The sequence below is a fragment of the Manihot esculenta genome, chromosome 2 (genome assembly GCF_001659605.2).
Source record: "Manihot esculenta cultivar AM560-2 chromosome 2, M.esculenta_v8, whole genome shotgun sequence".
Classification (NCBI taxonomy): Eukaryota; Viridiplantae; Streptophyta; class Magnoliopsida; order Malpighiales; family Euphorbiaceae; genus Manihot; species Manihot esculenta.
In genome coordinates, this window is record NC_035162.2 from 9,527,281 (window position 1) to 9,549,363 (window position 22,083).

General features: G+C 42.3%; 3 protein-coding genes across 4 annotated transcripts; all 3 read right to left on the reverse strand.

Moving 5' to 3' along the window:
* Positions 1-232: 232 nt before the first annotated feature.
* LOC110603518 lies at positions 233-2,526 on the reverse strand. Of its 2 annotated transcripts, XM_021741273.2 has the most exons (5): positions 2,103-2,524; positions 1,764-2,021; positions 1,369-1,684; positions 825-935; positions 233-699 (listed from the first exon to the last, which is right to left on the reverse strand). In XM_021741273.2, exons 1-5 carry the CDS (start codon positions 2,394-2,396, stop codon positions 587-589), a joined length of 1,092 nt encoding a protein of 363 aa, XP_021596965.1. In that variant the 5' UTR covers positions 2,397-2,524; the 3' UTR covers positions 233-586. The 2 variants fall into 2 exon arrangements, with proteins under 2 accessions (XP_021596965.1, XP_043807674.1); XM_043951739.1 differs by lacking the exon at positions 825-935 and having other exon boundaries at positions 2,103-2,526.
* A 1,282-nt stretch (positions 2,527-3,808) lies between these two features.
* On the reverse strand, positions 3,809-4,739 carry LOC110608751 (glutathione S-transferase U7). The gene is made up of 2 exons (XM_021748040.2): positions 4,380-4,739; positions 3,809-4,312 (listed from the first exon to the last, which is right to left on the reverse strand). The coding sequence occupies exons 1-2, from the start codon at positions 4,689-4,691 to the stop codon at positions 3,956-3,958; spliced, it is 669 nt and encodes a 222-aa protein (XP_021603732.1). The 5' UTR covers positions 4,692-4,739; the 3' UTR covers positions 3,809-3,955.
* Positions 4,740-4,850: 111 nt separating this feature from the next.
* Positions 4,851-5,732, reverse strand: LOC110608752 (glutathione S-transferase U7). The gene is made up of 2 exons (XM_021748041.2): positions 5,421-5,732; positions 4,851-5,334 (listed from the first exon to the last, which is right to left on the reverse strand). The coding sequence occupies exons 1-2, from the start codon at positions 5,730-5,732 to the stop codon at positions 4,987-4,989; spliced, it is 660 nt and encodes a 219-aa protein (XP_021603733.1). The 3' UTR covers positions 4,851-4,986.
* Positions 5,733-22,083: the final 16,351 nt, after the last annotated feature.

Genomic DNA, 22,083 nt, shown 5'->3' on the forward strand with positions numbered 1-22,083 from the left:
AATTATTGCGAGCAGAACGCGTTTTGAAACAAACTATTTATTATGAAGCCATATTATTGAGAATTACCCAAACATCTCTAAATATTTAAAAATAATTTCTTATTTGCATATACACACTAGCCAATCTAATAATTATTATGTATATTAAAATCATAATATATAAATATATAAATATTTAGTGCGATTAAGAATTTTTCTAAAATTAGTTTACTCTCATATAAAACATGGAACATTAATAGGAAATGGATATAAGCACAAGCATTTCATTATATATATATATATATATATCCAGCCAGCAGAGGCCAAAAGAAGGAACAGAGCTGCCACTAGTGTCTCTTTTGAGACAACATTATTTTCTTCCTCCATCTAAATCTACCCTTCTATTAAGAAATATATAATATACAAAAACAGATGGTTCTATTCATCTACTGAGCCTTAATTTTGTCCTGCTCTATGTAGTTTCTCTATTTCTTGACCAATGTCTGTCCTTTCTTGCTTCTTTATTCTGTGTGCAACCCTTTTTCCTCTTTTCTTTAGCGAAAACATCCAAAACACAATTAATGAGAGACATGTGCCTTGCTTCTTATCAATATGTCCATTCCTGAGGCAGACACATCTCTTGCTTCTTTGCCGGCACCGCCCGGTACTGGCTCTTTTTCTGGATGCGCAGGCCATTCCTCACATCACCCATTAAAGCATCTACAGAAACAATATTCAAATAAAAGAAATTGGTTCACAAATATATTATAAAACAACATTTTTAAAAAGTTTTTTTTTACAAGACTGCAGGTGGACCCAACTGCAGTTTAGTTAAAGAAAGGCACCATGTTGAAGAGGGAAAGTAGGCGTATTGGATGTTGAATCAGTGCCCATTTTGTCAGAGTGAAGCTTTAGGGCTTGAACCACTCTTGCTGGTATAAGAACAGTGGGACACCCTGCTCCAAGCAAAAGCAAAACCATATCAGTTCAACCGCACTTTTCTTTTCCCTTTTTAAATTGCTTGCAATCAAGGGTTTCCACAACAAGTTGCTCAAATGGCTGTTAATCAATTTCTTGTCTCAGTGGTTAGCTGAAAGCTATTTGTGGAAGGACCAAACAAACAACTAGTGGACCATCCATGGAAGAAGATTTAGCTGCGGATAAATGGGAATCTTGCACCTTGAACCAATTTGGATTCCACAAAATCAATACCAAATCCAAATCTAATCTAGACGAATATGTGATAGGGGAGACACACCAATCTAGTAACTAACAACTGATCAAAATCCTCCGGAATCAAAAAATTCAACAAAAAGATAAAATTTTTCAGCCAAAAAGAGAGCTTAAGATGACCCAGAATCAGAGACAGAAACTTTCTTTAGCAATTACCTCGTTTCTTGCGTGACTCGCAAGTATTTCCGATTCCTCTAGGCAAGAACACCCCAGTCCCACAAGAACCACTTCTTGAACCGGAGTCACCAAGGAAAACTGCTGTCATTTCTGAACCGGTTCTATGGTGTTGCAGATTAGCCCATGAAACTTTTTGTCTATTTCCAAAGCCACCACAAGTTCTCCCTTTGCTTTGATGAAATGGTCTGGCTTCTTGTTTTTCATGCTCAAGGTGACTATACCCACTCGCTTGTTTTCCCCAATACAGAGACTCCTGCTTTTGCTTCATAATCTGCTCTTGCCTAAGCTTATACAACTGCAAAACAAACCACCAAGATTAGCGATGAAGTAAAATAAGTGCTCTGTAAACACTAAAGCAGATATAAAGCACTTGCCTGAATAGCCCGTATTTGGTAATCAATTAGAGCTTGCTTAGAATGAATCTCAATGTTTGGGTTTCTGGGTTTCCTCATGGCTAAAGGTACCGAAGCAGGTTCAAGTGAGGTACCTGCAAATCTTTCACTATTGTTATACCCGAGTTTTTCCCCATTCAACTTCAAGTTCCCAAACTTCCCTGTCGTGAGTACCTCTTCTTGGCTCGCCCCCAACGTAGACCATTTCGTTGATTGAGGCGAACCAGCGAAACTCCATGCCTAAAACCCAGAGTATTTAACCCCAAATCAGAACTTGAACATAAATGCAAACATGCAACAATCGCAAAGACAGGGAAATACCTCATTTGCGTGTCTGTTCTCATCATCTTGGAGCATGTAGTGAGACATTTGGCGAGTCAACTCAGAGAAGTAATCGTCGTCTTGGTCACACTCTGATTCAGTGGAACCAAGTTCTGACTCAACAGGTGAACTCAAAGAAAAACCAAAATCAGAGGAACTAAAGCAAGAAGACCAGGCTTGGCTGAGGTATTTGCTGTTGTTCCCTGAGAGAGTATTGCTGCTCTGATCAGTGAAAAACAGAGACTGAGGAGGTGGAAGCAATAATGAATCTTTGTTGTGTAGGTCAATGGCCATAATAAAGAAATTGAGTTTGCTCAGTAAAGAGAAGTGAGGTTAGGATTCTAATGATTTGCAAGAGGCAGAGGCAGTGGTGGGAGAGAAAAAGAGAGACCTGAAGAAATCCCACTCCAGCCGAGGTTTATAAAAGATGTAGCTAAGTTGTCAAACCGTAACTGTAACTGTGGAATTTGGTTGGGCTTTGAGTGGCTCGGCCTCGTAGATTTTTAACTTCAGTTGATGCAACCCAGCTGCCACTTGTCGGAGGTTAACTGTGAGTTGATACTTTGTTAGGATTTTTAATTTTATTTGTCTACAAAATTAGGTTGCAAGATTATATTCCATTTTAAATGTATAAATAAATTAAATTATTTGTGAATTTAAATGTATAAATAAATAAATTAAATGTATAAAAAATTTAAATTATTTTTATTTATTTATTAAGTAAATCAAATTTAATTTTATTAATTTTTTATTTAAATTTAAAATAATTAAAATTTAAAATTAATTTGATCTTAAATAATATAAATAAAATTTAAACCCTTCAAAATTCTAACTACTCTTAATTTATTTTATTGCTAAATATTTTTACAAAAGATCCAGGCAGTTGGTTTTGAATAAATCTGTATTTTTTGAATGAAGCACAATTAAATTCTTTTAATTTAAAAAAATTATGTAATTTTTTAAAAAGCTAATTATGGAATTTTTTTTAATTTAAAAATAAAATAATAAATAATAACCAATTAAAATACTCATTAACGACCATCCAAGAGCATAAGGGATTAATTTTTTTTTTTTAAAAAAAAAAAAAGAAAAAAAAAAGAAACGGATTGGATGAAATTTAGTACAAGAATATTAACAGGAAAAAAAAGGAAAAGTTTGGTTGAATAATTATTGGTTTTGATATGAGATTTCTTAATGATACCATATGCTAATCTTTCATGCAATTTATATTACTTCAAATATTATTAAATCATTATATTACAAAATATTTCATTCTCTCAATTTTCCAATCTTTCATTATTACAAAATAAACATAAAAATATTAATTAACTATTGAAATATTTAATATTCAAAACTAAATGCATGCTTATTTTAAAATGAAGATATTAGTCAACAAACGACTTTCATATTGGATTAGGTAAGTGTCTAAAATTCATTATTAATGTTAAGCATGCAGGATTAATTAGGTATCAAAGCTAGGGTTTGTTAGACAGATCATGAAGATTGAAAAGGAAATTACCCAAATTGTTCCCTATAAAATTATAGCCCTTCCACCAGAAATGGGATCAATTACTAATTAAATTGATTATGGATGCCAATTGAGGGATGGGTTAACTACTTTGGATAGCTAGCTACTGGGTACCAATACTATAAAATAAAATTCAGTGGTTCAAGAAAAAATTTTCTCTGATTTTAAAACAATAAAATGGTTATGGTAGCTATTCTTTTGAAACATTCTTATATATACATGAAGTTTGGACATAACCACAATGATATGTGGTGCAGAGAAAGTAGAGAGCAATCCAACAAGAAAAGAAAATAAATTCAGAAACTATGAAGCATTGAAAGACTAATTATTTGGAGGCAGATTTTGCAGCCTCAATTCGAGCTCTGAGATAAGCGTAATGTTTGTCTTTCGGAGGCAGGCACTGATTGACAACATCTATTTCATGGAGCTTTCCCATCCACTTGCATAAAACTGGAAACTTCTCTTCATTGATCCAATCTTTCTGCATAACTTCTTGACGCACTTGGAACGAATACACTAACAAAAAGGCCACAACATCTACGTATCCAATGCTCTCACCTCCAAAAAATTCCTTCCCTTCTAACTCCTTCTCAATAACCTTCAGCTGCTCACCAAGTTCTTCAAGGATCTGCTCTTTCTCTTCCTCGTTGGCTGACCTGAACTTTGAAGCTGTTTGAACGATCTGCAAAATAAATTTCCAACATAAAAAATTAAGGAGACCAGGTTAAAGAGGAGATAAATTGCTATACCTTTTCATCGATGAATTTAGCCCAGAAACGAGCAATAGCTCGATCGTAAGGGTTTTCGGGCAAGATGGGATTGTTTTTCCAGGTCTCATCTATGTATTCAAGAATGACAAGTGATTCTGCAATTGGTTTTCCATTGTGTATGAGCACAGGAATTTTCTTGTGAACTGGATTGGACTTGAGAAGCAAAGGACTCTTGTTGAAGAGATCTTCTTCTATGTACTGATATTGTATGCCTTTTAGCTTCAGGACTAGTTCTACTCTGAGACTATAAGGACTAGCCCATAACCCAAGTAGCTTCACTTCTTCTGCCATTTAGGAGTTTGCAACTCTAATCCCCTCTTTTCTTGATAAGCAAGCCTGTGATATATTGTAAAATTCCAAGCGGTTTGCATTATTTTCGAAGCTGTTGACATTTTTGGGTTTTGGATTGATCAGATTTACTTAATATCAGCTACGTCACTGATGACCTCAATTTCTAGGATTCTGGCTTGACTTGTTCTAGTGGCTTTTAGCTTTTTAGCCAGGTGCTCGATTCCCATTCCCACATCGATTGTGGATGGAGTACGTATTAGCACGCCTTAGTAAAATTAGTCTTGATTTTATCTCTTTATTTGACAGCAGACTTTGAAGCATCTACAGTGTAAGCAAAACGTTTGTCTCTTGGAGGCAGGGATTCTTTGATTCCATCTATCTCACTCAGCTTTCCCATCCATTTCCATAAAACTGGAAATTTCTCTTCACTGATCAACTCTATTCGCATAACTTCATGACGTATTTGAAAGAAATATAATACAGAAAACGCCACAATATCTAGGTATCCAACACCTTCACCTCCAAAGAAATCATTTTCTTTGAGCTGGTTCTCTAGCAGCCTCAGTTGTTCACCAATTTCTTCCATGATATGCTCTTTCTCCTCTCCTGTGGCTGCACTACCCTTCAGAGCTGTCTGCAAGATCTGCACAAATTCTCAATCCTAGTTAGAAACTCCAGCTATGCCCACGTAACTCATTCTTCTAATTAAAAAGAAAGTGTATAATTTACCTTTTGGTCTACAAATGCAGCCCAGAAACGTGCTATGGCTCGGTGGCGGGGTTCTTTAGGCAAGAAAAGATTATTTTGCCAGGTCTCATCGATGTATTCAAGAATCACAAGTGATTCTGCAATGGGTTTCCCGTTGTGTAAGAAAACTGGAATTTTCTTATGAACTGGATTAGACCTGAGAAGCAAGAGGCTCTTGTTGGACAAACCTTGTTCTATGTACTCGTACTGTATTCCTTTTAGCTTCAGGGCTAGTTTCATTCTGTGACTGAAAGGACTAGCCCATGTGCCCAGCAGCTTCACTTCTCCATTCATTTAGGATCCTGAACTGCTGAGGGCTGAGGGCGACAGAGCTTTCGAGCGGACTGCTGCGGCGGAGTTTCGTCGTGACGAGGCTTTAGCGCAGTTGTCTTCTCTGGAAGATGCCTGTTAAGAGTGGGATGAGGCCAGAGGTCAGCGTGATGAGGCATGGGCCCAATGCGAAGCAGCTAAGGTTCAACGGGAGGAAGTCTAGGCCCGTTGCGAGGTGGTGATGGCTCAAAGGGAGGAGGCATTGGCCTGAATTGTTCTCCTTGAATAGGAGCTCAGCAAGCACATCGAGGACCTGAAAGGCATAGTCTCGGCAGCAGAGGAGTTACAACTTTAACAACAGCAACTCCACCGAGAGGTCACTGTCCTAGAGGAGAGGTGTTCTGCCATGCTTAAGGATGCCATGCTTAAGGATGCCAGGCTTGCGGAGAACAGGGTCTAGTTGGCTTGTGAGAAGCACCTGCAGGAGTATAAGGACTCTGCTGAGCTGAAGGCCAGGATTGAGCAGGCCTGTGAGGATCGCCTACGGGAGTACAAGGACTCCTCTGAGTTAAAGGTCAAGATCGAGCAGGCCTGTGAGGCTCGACTTGCGGAGTTCAAGGCTTCTGATGCAATGAAAGAAGAATTATACAACTCAGCCTTCTGCATGTTCGCTTTCAGATTCAATCAAGACTTGAAGGCAGCTAGGGATGTCCCCTCCACCTCGTTGGCTCACCTTCGAGCTCCTGAAGTCGATTCTAATGGCAAGAAGGTGCGCTACGGGGAGGATGATAATCCATTTCCCAAAGGAGTTCCTCCCCCGCCGACTGGGCCCCAAGGAGAGGGCATCGAGCTCCAAGGAGAGGATAGTGTAAATAAGTCTTTGAACGATCTTGTCAGTTCAGGCTCATCTTCTGTACCCTTGGATAAATAAATATATAAAGATGTTATTTTTCCTTCTCTGTACTTGTGTTGTATTTTTTGCTATTTTATTTCTTTGTCTCTTTTCTTTGATGTTTGATCGTATGGCGATCTAGAGATGTGTATTTGATGATGAATGATATTTTACTTCGGCATATGCCTCTTTTATACTTAGATTATCTTTTGTTCAAATTGTCTTACTGGTTTCGTTGATCTGCTCAAATCTTTTAAGACTTAAATCCTCTTCTCTATCTCACTTGTGAATTTTTTCTAACTTAACTTAATCGTAACAGCCTTGAGCCATATGCATACTTAGCAAATTGCAACTCACTTAACTTTAGTTAATTAATGGATCAGGCTGTCTCTACTGGGACTTTGCCAATCGAACTGACCTAGGCTGAGAGCTCGACGTCTGATTAAGCTTCTGTCTTGCAAGTTTTTCTTACTTACATGCGGGTATTTCCTTCTTTGGCCCACGACCTCCTCAGTGCTGTGAGCTCGGACATATAATACTTAAAGAAATAACTTGCTTGCATAGGTACCTCGCATTAGACGATTTTTAAATCTTGTTCTTGCTATGGGCTCGGACACCTTATCCTTTTTTATGTAACCCTTTGATGGTCAGTGCGGTCTGGGCTGTGTGTCCCGCTGGGATGGGGAGCTCGGCCTTTTGACGTTTTCCTTTGCTTAGCTCATCTTTGCTAAGTATTTGTCTATTGTGAGCTGATCCGAGCTGGAAGCAGGGCTCTTTGCTTTCGTTCATTTTTTATGTGTTCCATGTTTGTGGGCCCCTTCATATAGGGGGTGTTGGACCTAAATGTCCTAATCTTTGTTTTGATGATTAATAAACAATTGGTGTGCTACTAATTATTTCCAAGAGTGTTTGTATTGAGCTTGCAGGTCCCTTATTGAAACAAATGATATTGCTTCAATCACAAAAGTGAAAAGTGCCAATTTTGGAAGCATACTACAAGAAAGGGATCATAAAGTATTTTTATTTATTATGCTTGTCATTTTATTCATTGTGAATTTCAAGTAATTAATTGTGATGGCTCAAGGGTTCTTTCATTTCTAAAAGTTCTTTTAGATATGGCCACTTTTTTGAAGTACTTGACTTTCAGGGACCAAAATGAAATTTTCCAAAAGAAGTGATTTTGAAAATATTTTTCATCAAAATGAAAGATCTAAAAATATAGGTTACAAATATTCAAACGGATTGAAAAATGAATCTTTATAGCCTAAGTTATGATTTTTCAAAGTTTTATAGAAGGGATTTTGTGCTCCCTAAACACAACTTTCGGCTTCCGAAAGTCAGGGACAGAAACGAAAGTCCCATATGTTCGGCCGCCGAACATTGACTTTCGGCCGCCGAAAGTGGGTTTTCAACCAGCCCCCTAAGTGTAACCTTCGGCTTCCGAAAGTGAGGGACAGAGACGAAAGTCCCACACTTTCGGCCGCCAAACATTTAACCTTCGGCCGCCGAAAAGTGTGTTTTGGGTCTGCCTCCGAAGCCTAAAGTTTGGCTTCCGAAAGTGAGGAACAGAAACGAAAGTCCACCATGTTCGGCCGCCGAACATTGAGTTTAGGCCGCCGAAAGTTCAGTTTTAAAGGAATAGTTTCTTCGCCCCAAATGGTTCGGCCGCCGAACTCTAAGCTTAGGCCGCCGAACCTGAGTTTTTCTGGGCACGGTATAACGGTTATTTCTGAACATAAACGGCTCTATTTGCATTTAATGCACCCCCAACGGCCATATTTATGATAGAACTATAAATACAACTTGTTTTTGTTGTTGTGAGGTTACAACAACCATCTAAGCAAATATTTATTGAGATTACAACATTTTTCATTCTCTCTCTCTTAAAACCTTGAGCCAAAACATTGATTTCTTGAAAGCCTGTTTTGAGTTGTAATTGATTGGCTTTTCTGAGTGAGTAAAGGTTGATTGAGAGATTCTGTTGTTGTGAGTGTGGCATTGAGCAAAGAATTGCTCTTGAGTGGAAAAAGAGATTTGTAAAGAGCAAAGGCTTGCTCTAAGATTGTAAGGGTTTTGATCTTCACCCAAAGGAGATTTGATAGTGGAGTTGAACTCTCAAGTGGACCTTGAGGAGAGGACGTAGGCTTGGATAGCTGAACCTCTATAAATCTTTGTATTGATTTTTCTCTTCCCTATTCTCTTTTAATTTCTTGTCTTTGCCATTAAATTTTTTATAAACCCAATTCACCCCCCCTCTTGGGTTGCCTCAAGGGACAACAAGTGGTATCAGAGCTAAGTCTCCCTTTCTTGAAGATATAATTATCTTGGAGTAAAGATCAAATGGCAGCCCTCAATTCTCAAGAAGGTCAATCGGTTGTGAGACCACCTTTCTTTGATGGAAATGACTTTCTATATTGAAAAAATAGAATGTATTTGTAACGACCCGGAAACCGGACCGCTGCCGGCGCTAGGATTCAGGTCGGCTTAAGGCCGCCAGAACCCGTAGCAAGCCAAACATACATCCTGTGAACCTGTTTAATCCCATACATGGTCAACAACATACATAAAAAATTAAAAACTTTTCTTTCATTCAAACATTTCTTTGCCAAGCCTAGCCTGTGCATACACAAACATAACATAAACCTCTCATTGGAGTCCTCATCAAATACTCCAATGGGGTAACATAACGTAACATAGGCTTGGATTACATAGGCATCATAAAAACATTATGTCTCATGCAAGACCATGTGTACAGGGAATACAACAGACTCTAGTCAAGCACATTATTAAACTTACATTACATTACATCTCATACTTTTACATTACCAACAAACCATGTCCACAGCTAAGCTATTACATAAACTTCTCTTACTCTGCTGACTTCTCTATCTACTCTGCACCTGCAAGACTGGGGTTAGGGGAGAGGGGGTGAGCTATAAAGCCCAATGAGCAGAAACTAAAAAAAAACATTTGCTTTAATTCCTCCATTTTTAGGTATATTATTATTCATTTTATTATTATTATTATTATTATTATTTTTTTTTTTCATATTATTTAACTTTTTCTTTCTTTTTCTTATTCATGCTTTCATGAAATGCAACACATCACAGCTAATCACATAAAGGATGGTATTGTCACCATTAGTCCTCAACATCTCCAAATGCCAGGGGCGTAGAATGGGCCTCACTGGTCTTTCTCTTACATAATATAACATTCTAAAGTGCCAGGGGCGTAGAATGGGCCTCGCTGGTCTTTCTCTTACATAGTGCCAGGGGCGTAGAATGGGCCTCGCTGGTCTTCCATAACATATCATCATAACATTACATCAGAGGACTATGGATCACCCAACAACCATCCACATCAACATCAATTTATGCAATGCAGCATATTCGTGAATTCTAATGCAAACATCCTGAAATATTGCGTGGCATAATGATGCATGGGCAATGCTTTATGATTCATTCATTTATTCATTTACTTTACTTTAAAACTTAAGGGGTTGTTCCACTCACCTGGTGACTGAAGCTTTAACAACGAACTCTGAACAACTATCTCACAACCGGGGGTCTCGGTTCCTCGGGTCCGAACCTACACAGGTGGACTCAAATGAGGCACCAAACAACAAGAACATAACTCTAAACATACCCCCAAAAACCTCCTAAAAACACCTCAAAACACTCCTAGGAAGCATGCAAGAAAAGGCTGGACAGGGCACTTTCGGCGGCACCTTCGGCGGCCGGAAGTCCCTCCAGAGCCGAAAGTCAGGCAGGTTCGGCGGCACCTTCGGCGGCCGAAACTCCCAGACAGAGGCGAAACTCATGCATGTTCGGCGGCACCTTCGGCGGCCGAAAGTCTCGGACAGAGCCGAAACTCCAACTTTCGGGGGCAAGCTTCGGCAGCCTAAAGCTGCCTCTCAAGCCATGTTCGGCGGCCGAAACTCCCTTCGGCTGCCGAACCTGGTTTCTGCCAAAGGGCAGAAACTTGGCTCCCTTAAGCATTTTTGCCTTCAAACTCACTAATCATGCATAAACTTGTTCTAAAACATGCATAAACACCATACATCACACCTAGGGGTCTCAAACTATCAAATACCCCAACTACAACACTTCAACACACACAAACAACATACATTGTTCATCAAAACATCAAAACCCATAAACTCATCAACAAGCCTAAACATGCATCTTTACCCATAACACAACTTAAAACTTACTTAAAACATATAAGGAGCTTAAGATCGGCTCTTACCTCTTGAAGATCGAGAGGGAGACGACCTAAACTTGGAGATCCACGAAAATGAGCTCCTGAGTTCCCAAAGCTCCAAAACTTGGTTTAAATGCTCAAAACTTGCAATGTGAGTTTAAAACTCAAGGAAAATGGAAGAGATTTGGAGGAAGAACACAAGATTTGCAAAGGGAAGGTCGGAAGCTTGCTGTGGCCGAAAATGGGAGAAAGCTCGCCCATTTCGGCTAAGTGCCCCTTTTATAGGTGGCTGGCCAGGCCACGTTCGGGGGCCGAATGTGCCTCCGCATCCATGAAATGTTCGGCGGCCGAACTTGACTTTCGGCGGCCGAACCTGGACTTCCCTAACTCATGCTTTCGGGGGCCTAACGTGCCTCCAAAACGCATGCATGTTCGGCGGCCGAACTTGACTTTCGGCGGCCGAACCTGGGTTTTCCTCCAAAGACTTCTCATGCAAAAACTCATTTAATTTTTATACTTAAAATCATGAAATACCTTAAAACATTTTATGAAAACATGTTTCTACCCTACTAGAGGCTTCCGACATCTGAGATTCCACCGGACGGTAGGAATTCCGATACCGGAGTCTAGCCGGGTATTACATTCTCCCCCCCTTAAGAACATTCGTTCCCGAATGTTCCTCACTAGCACACATAGCATGGCAAAGAATATAACACACATACAAGGCACATAAACACATAGGGATCTAACCTTAAAAGAGATGAGGGTACTGCTGGAGCATAGACTCTCGTGTCTCCCAAGTGCATTCTTCCAAGTTGTGGTGGTTCCACAGGACTTTCACCATCGGGATTTCCTTGTTTCTTAACTTTCTAATCTGGGTGTCTATGATCCGTACTGGCTGTTCAACATAGGTGAGATCCTCTTGGACCTCCACATCAGGCTCACTAAGAACCTTGCTCGGATCTGACACAAACTTCCTCAACATGGAAACATGGAAAACCGGATGGATCCTTTCCATTGAAGCAGGCAAATCTAGCTTGTACGACACATTCCCAATCTTTTGCAAGATTTCAAAGGGTCCGATGTATCGTGGGGCTAGTTTACCTTTCTTCCCGAAGCGAACCACTCCCTTCATTGGAGACACCTTGAGCAATACCAGGTCCCCCTCCTGAAACTCTAACTGCCTTCTGCGGATGTCTGCATAACTCTTCTGTCTGCTTGCAGCAGTCTTGATTCTCTCTCTGATTATGGGTACCACCCTGCTGGTAATCTCTACTAGCTCAGGCCCTGCCAAGGCCTTCTCTCCAACTTCCTCCCAGCAAACAGGTGATCTGCACTTCCTTCCGTACAAAGCTTCATATGGAGCCATCCCGATGCTAGCATGATGGCTGTTGTTGTAGGCAAACTCCACCAAAGGTAGATGCTGCCTCCAAGAACCGCCAAAGTCCAGCACACACATCCTAAGCATATCCTCTATAGTCTGGATGGTCCTTTCTGACTGTCCATCAGTCTGGGGGTGGAAGGCAGTACTGAAATCCAACCTAGTACCCATGGCATTTTGCAGACTCCGCCAAAACCTGGAGGTGAACTGGGGCCCTCTATCTGACACTATCGAAACAGGAACCCCATGCAGCCTGACAATCTCATCCACATACACCTGCGCCAACTTGTCCACAGAGTAGCCACTCCTGACAGGGATGAAGTGAGCAGATTTGGTGAGTCTGTCCACAATCACCCATATGGAGTCCACTCTGTTGGACGTCGTCGGTAACCCTACTACGAAGTCCATAGCTATGTTTTCCCATTTCCATTCTGGAATCGGTAGCGGGTTAAGCATTCCAGCTGGCTTCTGATGTTCCAGCTTCACCCTCTGACACACTTCGCAGGCTGACACGAACTGTGCCACTTCTTTCTTCATCGCTGGCCACCAATAAACTTTCTTCAAATCTTGATACATCTTGGTGGCTCCAGGGTGAATGCTGTATCTTGCATTATGAGCCTCTCTCATAATGTCTCCTTTTAGCCCTATGTCATCTGGTACACATAATCGACTCCCATAGCGGAGGATCCCCTTGTTGTCAATGTAATACCCGGCTCGTTCAGGCATCGGAATTCCTCCCGTCAGGTGGAATCTTGGATGTCGGAGTCGTTTTGCGGGGCATTGCACGGGACACGGAAGTTGTTACAAGGTTTTCTACCATGTTTTAAGTGATTTCCGGTTTTTGAAAGGCAAGGGAATGAGTGTTGAAGAGAAAAGACCAAGGAGGCAGAATGCAGGTTCGGCCGCCGAAGGTAATGTTCGGCCGCCGAAAGTGCTCTAGGTTCGGCTTCCGAAACTTCACGTGAGGCCGCCGAACGTTGCATGGTTTTGCATGCAGTTTCGGCAGCCGAAGGAAAGGCGGTTGGCCACCTATTTAAGCCCCTTTGACCGGCCATGGAGGGTGTTGGAAGCTCTCTTGGTAGTCAAAGGTGAGGTTATGCTCTCCTTGGGAGGTTTTCATGGTGTTTTCCTCAAATCTTGTAAGGTTTTCATGAGTTTTCACTTGGGTTTGAAGGTTTTGAGTAAAAAGAGGAAGTGGTGGAGCTTGAAGCTTGAGGAGCTTGGTTTCTCCATGTTTTGAAGCTAGGATCACACAAGCCAAGAGGTAAGTGTTGATCCGTATGTTTTATAGTGTTTTCAGCAAGTTTTATGGAGGGAAAGGGGCGAGTTGCATGGTGAGGTGTAAAAGGAGGTTTTTGAGGGTTTTTATGCATGAGTATGTTTATGTGTTATGGGTGTTGTTTGTTGGGGGTTTTAGGTAGTTTTGGACCCCTTTGTGCATATCTTTGCGTATATGCTTGTTCTGTGTGTTGAGAGGCATGTTGAGTGAGGTGTGGGGGAAGTTGTGCATGAGTTGAGCTAGGTTCTGCCTAACTGGAGAACCCAGCTTCGGCCGCCGAAAGAGGGTTCGGCCGCCGAACGTGTTGAGGAGGTGGTTTCGGCTGCCTAAACCTGCTCCCGAAGGATTGGACTTTCGTCTCTGGAGGGAAGGTTCGGCCGCCGAAGGTGCCGCCGAAGGTTGGAGACTTTCGTCTCTGGAGTATGGTTTGGCCCCCGAAGGCTTCGGCCGCCGAAAGAGGAGATTCGGCCGCCGAAAGTATGCGAGTTTCGTCTCTGGACAGGGCATTCGGCCGCCGAACCTGCCGCCGAATGTGTTCTGTTTAGCTGTTCTTTTGCATGCTTTGTGTGCTTGTTTCAGGAGCTTTTAGAGGGATTTTGGGAAGTTGTTTGTGAGTTAAGAAGAGTATGTTTGACACCTCATTCAAGTCCATTTGTGTAGGATTGGACCCGACAGTTCAGGGAGGTCGTCAGGATTAGCAGTTGCAGAGTCAGTACAGGTTCTGCCAGAAGAGCAGAGGTGAGTAGAACTAAACTTAATATTTTATATTCAAATAACAGAATGTGTGAGCATAGTTCATGCATCATGGATGCCATGAGATGTATTAGGGTGATTGCATTAGAATCACGAATATGATGCATTGCATTATCATTGTTTATGAGGATTGGACCAAGGCGACATCAATAGCCTGTCGAGGGAGTTTTGAGGTCATGTCTAATCCAAGATGTGGAATGTTTGCGTTGTGATGCATTTTCATATAAAATGCGTATGAATGAACTGGTTTCAGTGTTTCTACTCACTGGGTTTTATAGCTCATCCCATTCCCTTAATCCCAGTTTTGCAGGTACAAGGTTAGCTGGGAAGGTTAGAAGCAGCAGGATATTGGCTTCAGTATTGCTTGTGTAATAGAGTAATGGACATGATGTAAATTAAAGAGATATTTATTATAGATGATCAGTTAAGGTGCTTATGGATTAGTATGTGCTTTGCCTATAGTATGTTTTAGCCCTTGTGTATGCATGTATCCTGTTTTCAGTTTCGTGATGAGCAATGAGTCAAACCAGGCTTAATAGATGTTGTGTTTCAAAAACCCAGTGAATGATAACTGTGAGGGAAGATAGGGTTTAATTCCCTTGACCCAAGACCAGTGCAGAGGGAAGACCAGGTTTGATTCCTGTGACCCATAGAGAGTCCATTAGAGAAGACCAGGTTTGATTCCTGTGACTCTATGGTAGCCAAGGTTAACTTATGATATGCTGACCCTACAGAGTGGGTTCTATGTTTCAGAGCATAGTGCATGGAGGTTACTTGGTAGAGTATCACTGGTTTAGCCCTGAGGGTCTGATGCTTTCAAGGTTAAGTCTGGTCATTGTTTACAGAAAAGTTAGGAGTCGAGTTGGATCATGTATGGGATTTTCTCAGGTACACAGAGTTCCTAGCAGGCTTACTACGGGTCCCGGCGGCCTTAAGCCGATCTGGATCCTAGTGCCGAGCACTTTGGGCCGTTATAGAGAGGTACCGGTTTCCGGGGTGTTACAGATGGTATCAGAGCATAGGGCCTCTTAAGTACGGTGTGTTGGGCATTTTTGTTCAAGGATTAGAGATATCCCACATCGGAAAGAGGTTGGTTTAGATGTTCTAGGAAGGCAAGTGTAATACCCGGCTAGACTCCGGTATCGGAATTCCTACCGTCCGGTGGAATCTCGGATGTCGGAGACCTCTAGAAGGGTAGAATCATGTTTTATAAAATGCTTTCATGAATTTTAATGGTTTTAAGTATGAAATTAAATGAGTTTTTGCATGAAAATAGCATTGGAGGAAAACCCAGGTTCGGCCGCCGAAAGTCAAGTTCGGCCGCCGAACATGCATGCGTTTTGGAGGCACGTTAGGCCCCCGAAAGCATGAGTGAGGGAAGTCAAGGTTCGGCCGCCGAACCTCATGTTCGGCCGCCGAACATTTGCATGGATGCGGAGGCACATTCGGCCCCCGAACGTGGTCTGGCCAGCCACTATAAAAGGGTCCCTTAGCCGAAAACGGGCGAGCTTTTTCCCCATTTTCGGCCAAGGTGAGTTTTCCGCCGTCCCTCACCCATTTTCAATGTTCTTCCTCTAAATCTTTCAATATTCTCACTTGTTTTCACTTGGTTTTGAAGATTTAAGCTTTTGAAACAAGTTTTGGAGCTTTGGGAACTCAGGAGCTCACTTTCGTGGATCTCCAAGTTTAGGTCGTCTCCCTCTCGATCTTCAAGAGGTAAGAGCCGATCTTAAGCTCCTTATGTGTTCTAAATGAGTTTTATGCAAGATCTAAGGGTAGAAATGCATGCTAGGGTATATGTTGAGTTATGGATATATATATTGATGTTTTGAACAATGTGTGTTGTTTGAGTATGTTTGAAGTGTTGTAGATGGGGTATGTGCATGTTTGAGGCCCCTAGGAACTTGTATGCATGCTTTGGTTGAAAAATATGCATGATTGGAAGGTTTGGAGGCGAAATGTGCAAAGGGAGCCAAGTTTCTGCCCTTTGGCAGAAACCAGGTTCGGCAGCCGAAGGTACTTTCGGCCGCCGAACATGGCTGGGGAGGCAAGCCTTTCGGCTGCCGAAGTTGCCCCCGAAAAGAGACTTTCGTCTCTGTCTGGCACTTTCGGCCGCCGAAGGTGCCGCCGAACCTAGCTGAGTTTCGTCTCTGTCCAGGACTTTCGGCCGCCGAAGGTGCCGCCGAAAGTGTCCTGTTCAGCCATTTCATGCATATTTTCTGTGATGTTTTCATGATGCTTTAGGGGGTTTTTGGGGGATATATTAGAGTCATGTTTATATATGTTTGGTCCCTCATTTGAGTCCACCTGTGTAGGTTCGGACCCGAGGAACCGAGGACCCCAGCAGTGAGTTCAACTGCTTCGGTATTGTCAGAGTCAGCCAGAGGTGAGTGGAACTAAACTCAATCTTTTAAATTAAATATTTTATCATGTTTCATGCATCATGATTATGCAATAGGATGATTGCATTAGTTTTCACGAATATGCCGCATTGCATAAGTTGTTGTTGTTGTGGGTGAATGTTGGATGACCCAATTAGTCCAAGACAGGAAGACCAGGACCCCATGCTACGGCCTGGCACAGAGTAAGAAAGACCAGGCCCCAGTCTACAGGCCTGGCACAGAGTAAGGCACGGTTATGGGACTCGAAGACCAGGAGCCCAGAGGAGGCCCTGGAAAATGGTAAGTAATGTATGTATGACAGGAAGACCAGGACCCCATGCTACGGCCTGGCACAGAGTTAACTTGGACTATTTGGTGACAAGTTCACCCAACCCTTATGTGAATTGTCTGTGTTATGATGCATTCCATTTGAGCATAGTGTTAAGGTGTTTTTACTAGCTCTACTCACTGGGCTTTTAGCTCACCCCTCTCCCTTTTCCCCCAGGCTTACAGGTACAGGATATAGTGCGGGAGTTTGGATAGAGTGAAGAAGTCATGCTTATGTAATAGCTAGTAATGGACATGATCAAAATTGTAATGTAAAAGTACAGTATAGTTATGTAATGAGTTTTATGGATGTTAGTATGTGCTTAACCATAGATTGTTGTATCCCTTTTATGCATGATCTTAGAGATTTTGTTGTTGTTTATGTAAACCAACTCAACAGATATATGTTACCCATTGAGGGTATAGATGAGATCCCACAGAGGGATCAAAGTTATGTTAATGTTATGCACAGGTTGAGTTTGGTTGATGTTCAATGGAAAGAAAAGTTTTAATTTTTATGCATGTTGTTGATCATGTATGGGATTATACAGGTTTACAGGTTTTATGTTAGGCTTGCTACGGGTCCCGGCGGCCTTAAGTCGACCCGGATCCTAGCGCCGGTAGCGGTCCGATTTTCGGGTCGTTACAGCAAGCACAATAAGTCAACTCATGTCCACTAGGATAAGAAAGTTAAGTTTTGTTTTGAGGATGATGTGATATGCCATGAATATATGCATGTGCATAAATATTGTACTGTGTATGCATGTATACATTTTGTAGGTTCATGTGTTTTCATATGAACTTTATGTGTGCTACTGATTGTGTCTTGTGTGTTGTTCTTCAGGAGAGCTAAGATGAGTGATGCTGGTTACCTTGTGGAATCAGATCCGTCTGAAGAGTCTTTTGAGGAAATTAGAGAAGGAATAGATCTAGGACGAATGTCAGGAAACAGGAGAGAGACAGGAGGAGATGTGCAAAGAAAGGATGTGGGTATACAGGTGACTTTGAATGAAGAGGTTTTAGAGGATGCTCAAACCAAGGACTCTAGGATAGGAGAGACTGAACCCTCCACTTGGAGTACAGCTACCGCGAAAGGAGTGATGTGGGGGAGAACCAGTAAGAAAAAGGTTAGAGGCTTGAGACGGTCAAAGCAAAATAAGAGTCTAGGTTATGATGTTGGGGCAAGTTCTGGTAGAGGCAGAGCAAAATGTTTGAGGTGTGGAAGGTTGCATAAGGGAGTTTGTCTTGTTGGTACGACAGGATGTTATAGGTGTGGACAGGAGGTGTAACACCCCGGAAACCGGTACCTCTCTGTAACGGCCCAAAGTGCTCGGCACTAGGATCCAGATCGGCTTAAGGCCGCCGGGACCCGTAGTAAGCCTGCTAGGAACTCTGTGTACCTGAGAAAATCCCATACATGATCCAACTCGACTCCTAAACGACTCCGACATCCAAGATTCCACCTGACGGGAGGAATTCCGATGCCTGAACGAGCCGGGTATTACAGGAGGGACATGTGATGCGTGAGTGTCCTTTTGCGCCTCAGTTGGTTCAGTCTCAGGGAGCAGATACAGATAGAGCAGCTCAGGCTGATAGGCAAGGAGGAGAGGCTGACACATCTGACACCTCTGTGCCAGGTATGCTCATGATTGAGTGATCTGATATGTGTTTGTGTGCACTATAGTAGGATATCAGTTGGTTATATGTGATAAAAGTAAGTAAGCAGAATAAGTTCAGAAAGAGGTTAGAGCCAGTCTAAGATTAGGTGGTAGTTGAGGCAGAGGAAAGGATCAGCCTTTTCTTTAGGAGGTTTCCTAGAGAAGTTCCATGAGCGTTAGCTTGGATCTTCATCCTGACTTACTAGGAGGCTAACACATCGAATACGGCGACGTGAGGTACGTTCGTGTGTAAGTATTCGGATGTGTATGTTGGTTATGTTAGACCCCAGTGTTTCACTTTCCTTGTTGTTGTGTGCTGTTGGTAGGATGGGTTTGATGACTTCTGGGCTTCGAGTGTGTTTCGTGGGTCAGTGGACCTAAATGTATGATCCATCTGAAGCAGAGTCAGTCAGTTCAGTTCAGAGTTTGTGATGAGTAGATGCGATCCAGCTGACCTTATGGTTCTAGAGTTGACTGTGTGATGTCATTCTAGGGCGGATTGGCTAGGTACTCACAGTACTACCTGTGTCAACAGCGACAAGGTAGGAGAGTTCAGGGTTTAGGATGGATCGATGGTAGTCCTTTAGAAGGACAGTGTATAGAGGTGCCTAGAAGTTGATGACAGCCCTACAGGCTCACAGTTATTCAGGAAAGGTTATCAGAGGGTTGTTTTAGCTCTTGTGAGTAAGTTTGTCAGGATAGGGAATCAGCCTCAGTGCCATTGCTAGTGGGTACTAGCATACTGTCAGGTTTACCATCTGTTAGGACATTTAAGATGGGAGTGAAAATGGTATCTGGACGCAGAACCAATTCTTTCTTTCCTTTCCCTACAGAATGGCACCTGCAGAGAGAGCTAAGAGTTAGCAAAATAGTGGAAAGTTGGGGTAGATAAGGTTTTATCTGACTTAGTACTTCACCCTGGAATGTTTCTAGTGTTGTTGTGGGAAACGAAGGATGAGTCCTTAGATATGAGTGTTACCGAGTAGTATTATGGTTGATGATCTACTAGCTGTTCAGTTGATTGGATTTACAGATTGGTATGATCAGAGATTCAGGTAGAATCCGTTGAGAGTCAGCAGCAGTAGCCTGTTGCGAGGTAAAGAGTAAGTTAGTTTAATAAAGAAGAAGAAAGGCGGGTAAGGATTAGGAGTACAGATTGGTGTCGAACCTATAGATTGGTCTCTGTTGAGAATTAAAGAGTGAGAGTTTCACAAAGAGATTAGTTGAGTTAAGATGAAAAGTGAAGAATAAGGATCAGAGTAGCGCAGGGAAAGCTGTGGAGTTCAGAAAAAGATTAGGATACTAATTCTGGAGTATGGACGCAGATCAGGAAAGTAGAGTTTCAGAAATTCTCTTTTTGAAGAGAAGTGTTAGGCTTTACTTGCCTGTTATTTGTTTGATTTGTTTTGAACATTCGGGGACGAATGTTGTTATAAGGGGGGTAGATTGTAATACCCGGCTCGTTCAGGCATCGGAATTCCTCCCGTCAGGTGGAATCTTGGATGTCGGAGTCGTTTTGCGGGGCATTGCACGGGACACGGAAGTTGTTACAAGGTTTTCTACCATGTTTTAAGTGATTTCCGGTTTTTGAAAGGCAAGGGAATGAGTGTTGAAGAGAAAAGACCAAGGAGGCAGAATGCAGGTTCGGCCGCCGAAGGTAATGTTCGGCCGCCGAAAGTGCTCTAGGTTCGGCTTCCGAAACTTCACGTGAGGCCGCCGAACGTTGCATGGTTTTGCATGCAGTTTCGGCAGCCGAAGGAAAGGCGGTTGGCCACCTATTTAAGCCCCTTTGACCGGCCATGGAGGGTGTTGGAAGCTCTCTTGGTAGTCAAAGGTGAGGTTATGCTCTCCTTGGGAGGTTTTCATGGTGTTTTCCTCAAATCTTGTAAGGTTTTCATGAGTTTTCACTTGGGTTTGAAGGTTTTGAGTAAAAAGAGGAAGTGGTGGAGCTTGAAGCTTGAGGAGCTTGGTTTCTCCATGTTTTGAAGCTAGGATCACACAAGCCAAGAGGTAAGTGTTGATCCGTATGTTTTATAGTGTTTTCAGCAAGTTTTATGGAGGGAAAGGGGCGAGTTGCATGGTGAGGTGTAAAAGGAGGTTTTTGAGGGTTTTTATGCATGAGTATGTTTATGTGTTATGGGTGTTGTTTGTTGGGGGTTTTAGGTAGTTTTGGACCCCTTTGTGCATATCTTTGCGTATATGCTTGTTCTGTGTGTTGAGAGGCATGTTGAGTGAGGTGTGGGGGAAGTTGTGCATGAGTTGAGCTAGGTTCTGCCTAACTGGAGAACCCAGCTTCGGCCGCCGAAAGAGGGTTCGGCCGCCGAACGTGTTGAGGAGGTGGTTTCGGCTGCCTAAACCTGCTCCCGAAGGATTGGACTTTCGTCTCTGGAGGGAAGGTTCGGCCGCCGAAGGTGCCGCCGAAGGTTGGAGACTTTCGTCTCTGGAGTATGGTTTGGCCCCCGAAGGCTTCGGCCGCCGAAAGAGGAGATTCGGCCGCCGAAAGTATGCGAGTTTCGTCTCTGGACAGGGCATTCGGCCGCCGAACCTGCCTCCGAATGTGTTCTGTTTAGCTGTTCTTTTGCATGCTTTGTGTGCTTGTTTCAGGAGCTTTTAGAGGGATTTTGGGAAGTTGTTTGTGAGTTAAGAAGAGTATGTTTGACACCTCATTCGAGTCCATTTGTGTAGGATTGGACCCGACAGTTCAGGGAGGTCGTCAGGATTAGCAGTTGCAGAGTCAGTACAGGTTCTGCCAGAAGAGCAGAGGTGAGTAGAACTAAACTTAATATTTTATATTCAAATAACAGAATGTGTGAGCATAGTTCATGCATCATGGATGCCATGAGATGTATTAGGGTGATTGCATTAGAATCACGAATATGATGCATTGCATTATCATTGTTTATGAGGATTGGACCAAGGCGACATCAATAGCCCGTCGAGGGAGTTTTGAGGTCTTGTCTAATCCAAGATGTGGAATGTTTGCGTTGTGATGCATTTTCATATAAAATGCGTATGAATGAACTGGTTTCAGTGTTTCTACTCACTGGGTTTTATAGCTCATCCCATTCCCTTAATCCCAGTTTTGCAGGTACAAGGTTAGCTGGGAAGGTTAGAAGCAGCAGGATATTGGCTTCAGTATTGCTTGTGTAATAGAGGAATGGACATGATGTAAATTAAAGAGATATTTATTATAGATGATCAGTTAAGGTGCTTATGGATTAGTATGTGCTTTGCCTATAGTATGTTTTAGCCCTTGTGTATGCATGTATCCTGTTTTCAGTTTCGTGATGAGCAATGAGTCAAACCAGGCTTAATAGATGTTGTGTTTCAAAAACCCAGTGAATGATAACTGTGAGGGAAGATAGGGTTTAATTCCCTTGACCCAAGACCAGTGCAGAGGGAAGACCAGGTTTGATTCCTGTGACCCATAGAGAGTCCATTAGAGAAGACCAGGTTTGATTCCTGTGACTCTATGGTAGCCAAGGTTAACTTATGATATGC

Bases quoted from the DNA above. Each gene is read 5' to 3' on its own strand.
- LOC110603518 (XM_021741273.2), bottom strand. From the start codon at position 2,396: ATGGCCATTGACCTACACAACAAAGATTCATTATTGCTTCCACCTCCT. The intron at 2,022-2,102 runs GTATTTCCCTGT...TCTGGGTTTTAG, and splicing joins AGAACAGACACGCAAATGAG to GCATGGAGTTTCGCTGGTTC. The intron at 936-1,368 runs GTAATTGCTAAA...TGCTTGGAGCAG, and splicing joins CGAGTCACGCAAGAAACGAG to GGTGTCCCACTGTTCTTATA.
- LOC110608751 (XM_021748040.2), bottom strand. From the start codon at position 4,691: ATGGCAGAAGAAGTGAAGCTACTTGGGTTATGGGCTAGTCCTTATAGT. The intron at 4,313-4,379 runs GTATAGCAATTT...TTTATTTTGCAG, and splicing joins CTAAATTCATCGATGAAAAG to ATCGTTCAAACAGCTTCAAA.
- LOC110608752 (XM_021748041.2), bottom strand. From the start codon at position 5,732: ATGAATGGAGAAGTGAAGCTGCTGGGCACATGGGCTAGTCCTTTCAGT. The intron at 5,335-5,420 runs GTAAATTATACA...GAATTTGTGCAG, and splicing joins CTGCATTTGTAGACCAAAAG to ATCTTGCAGACAGCTCTGAA.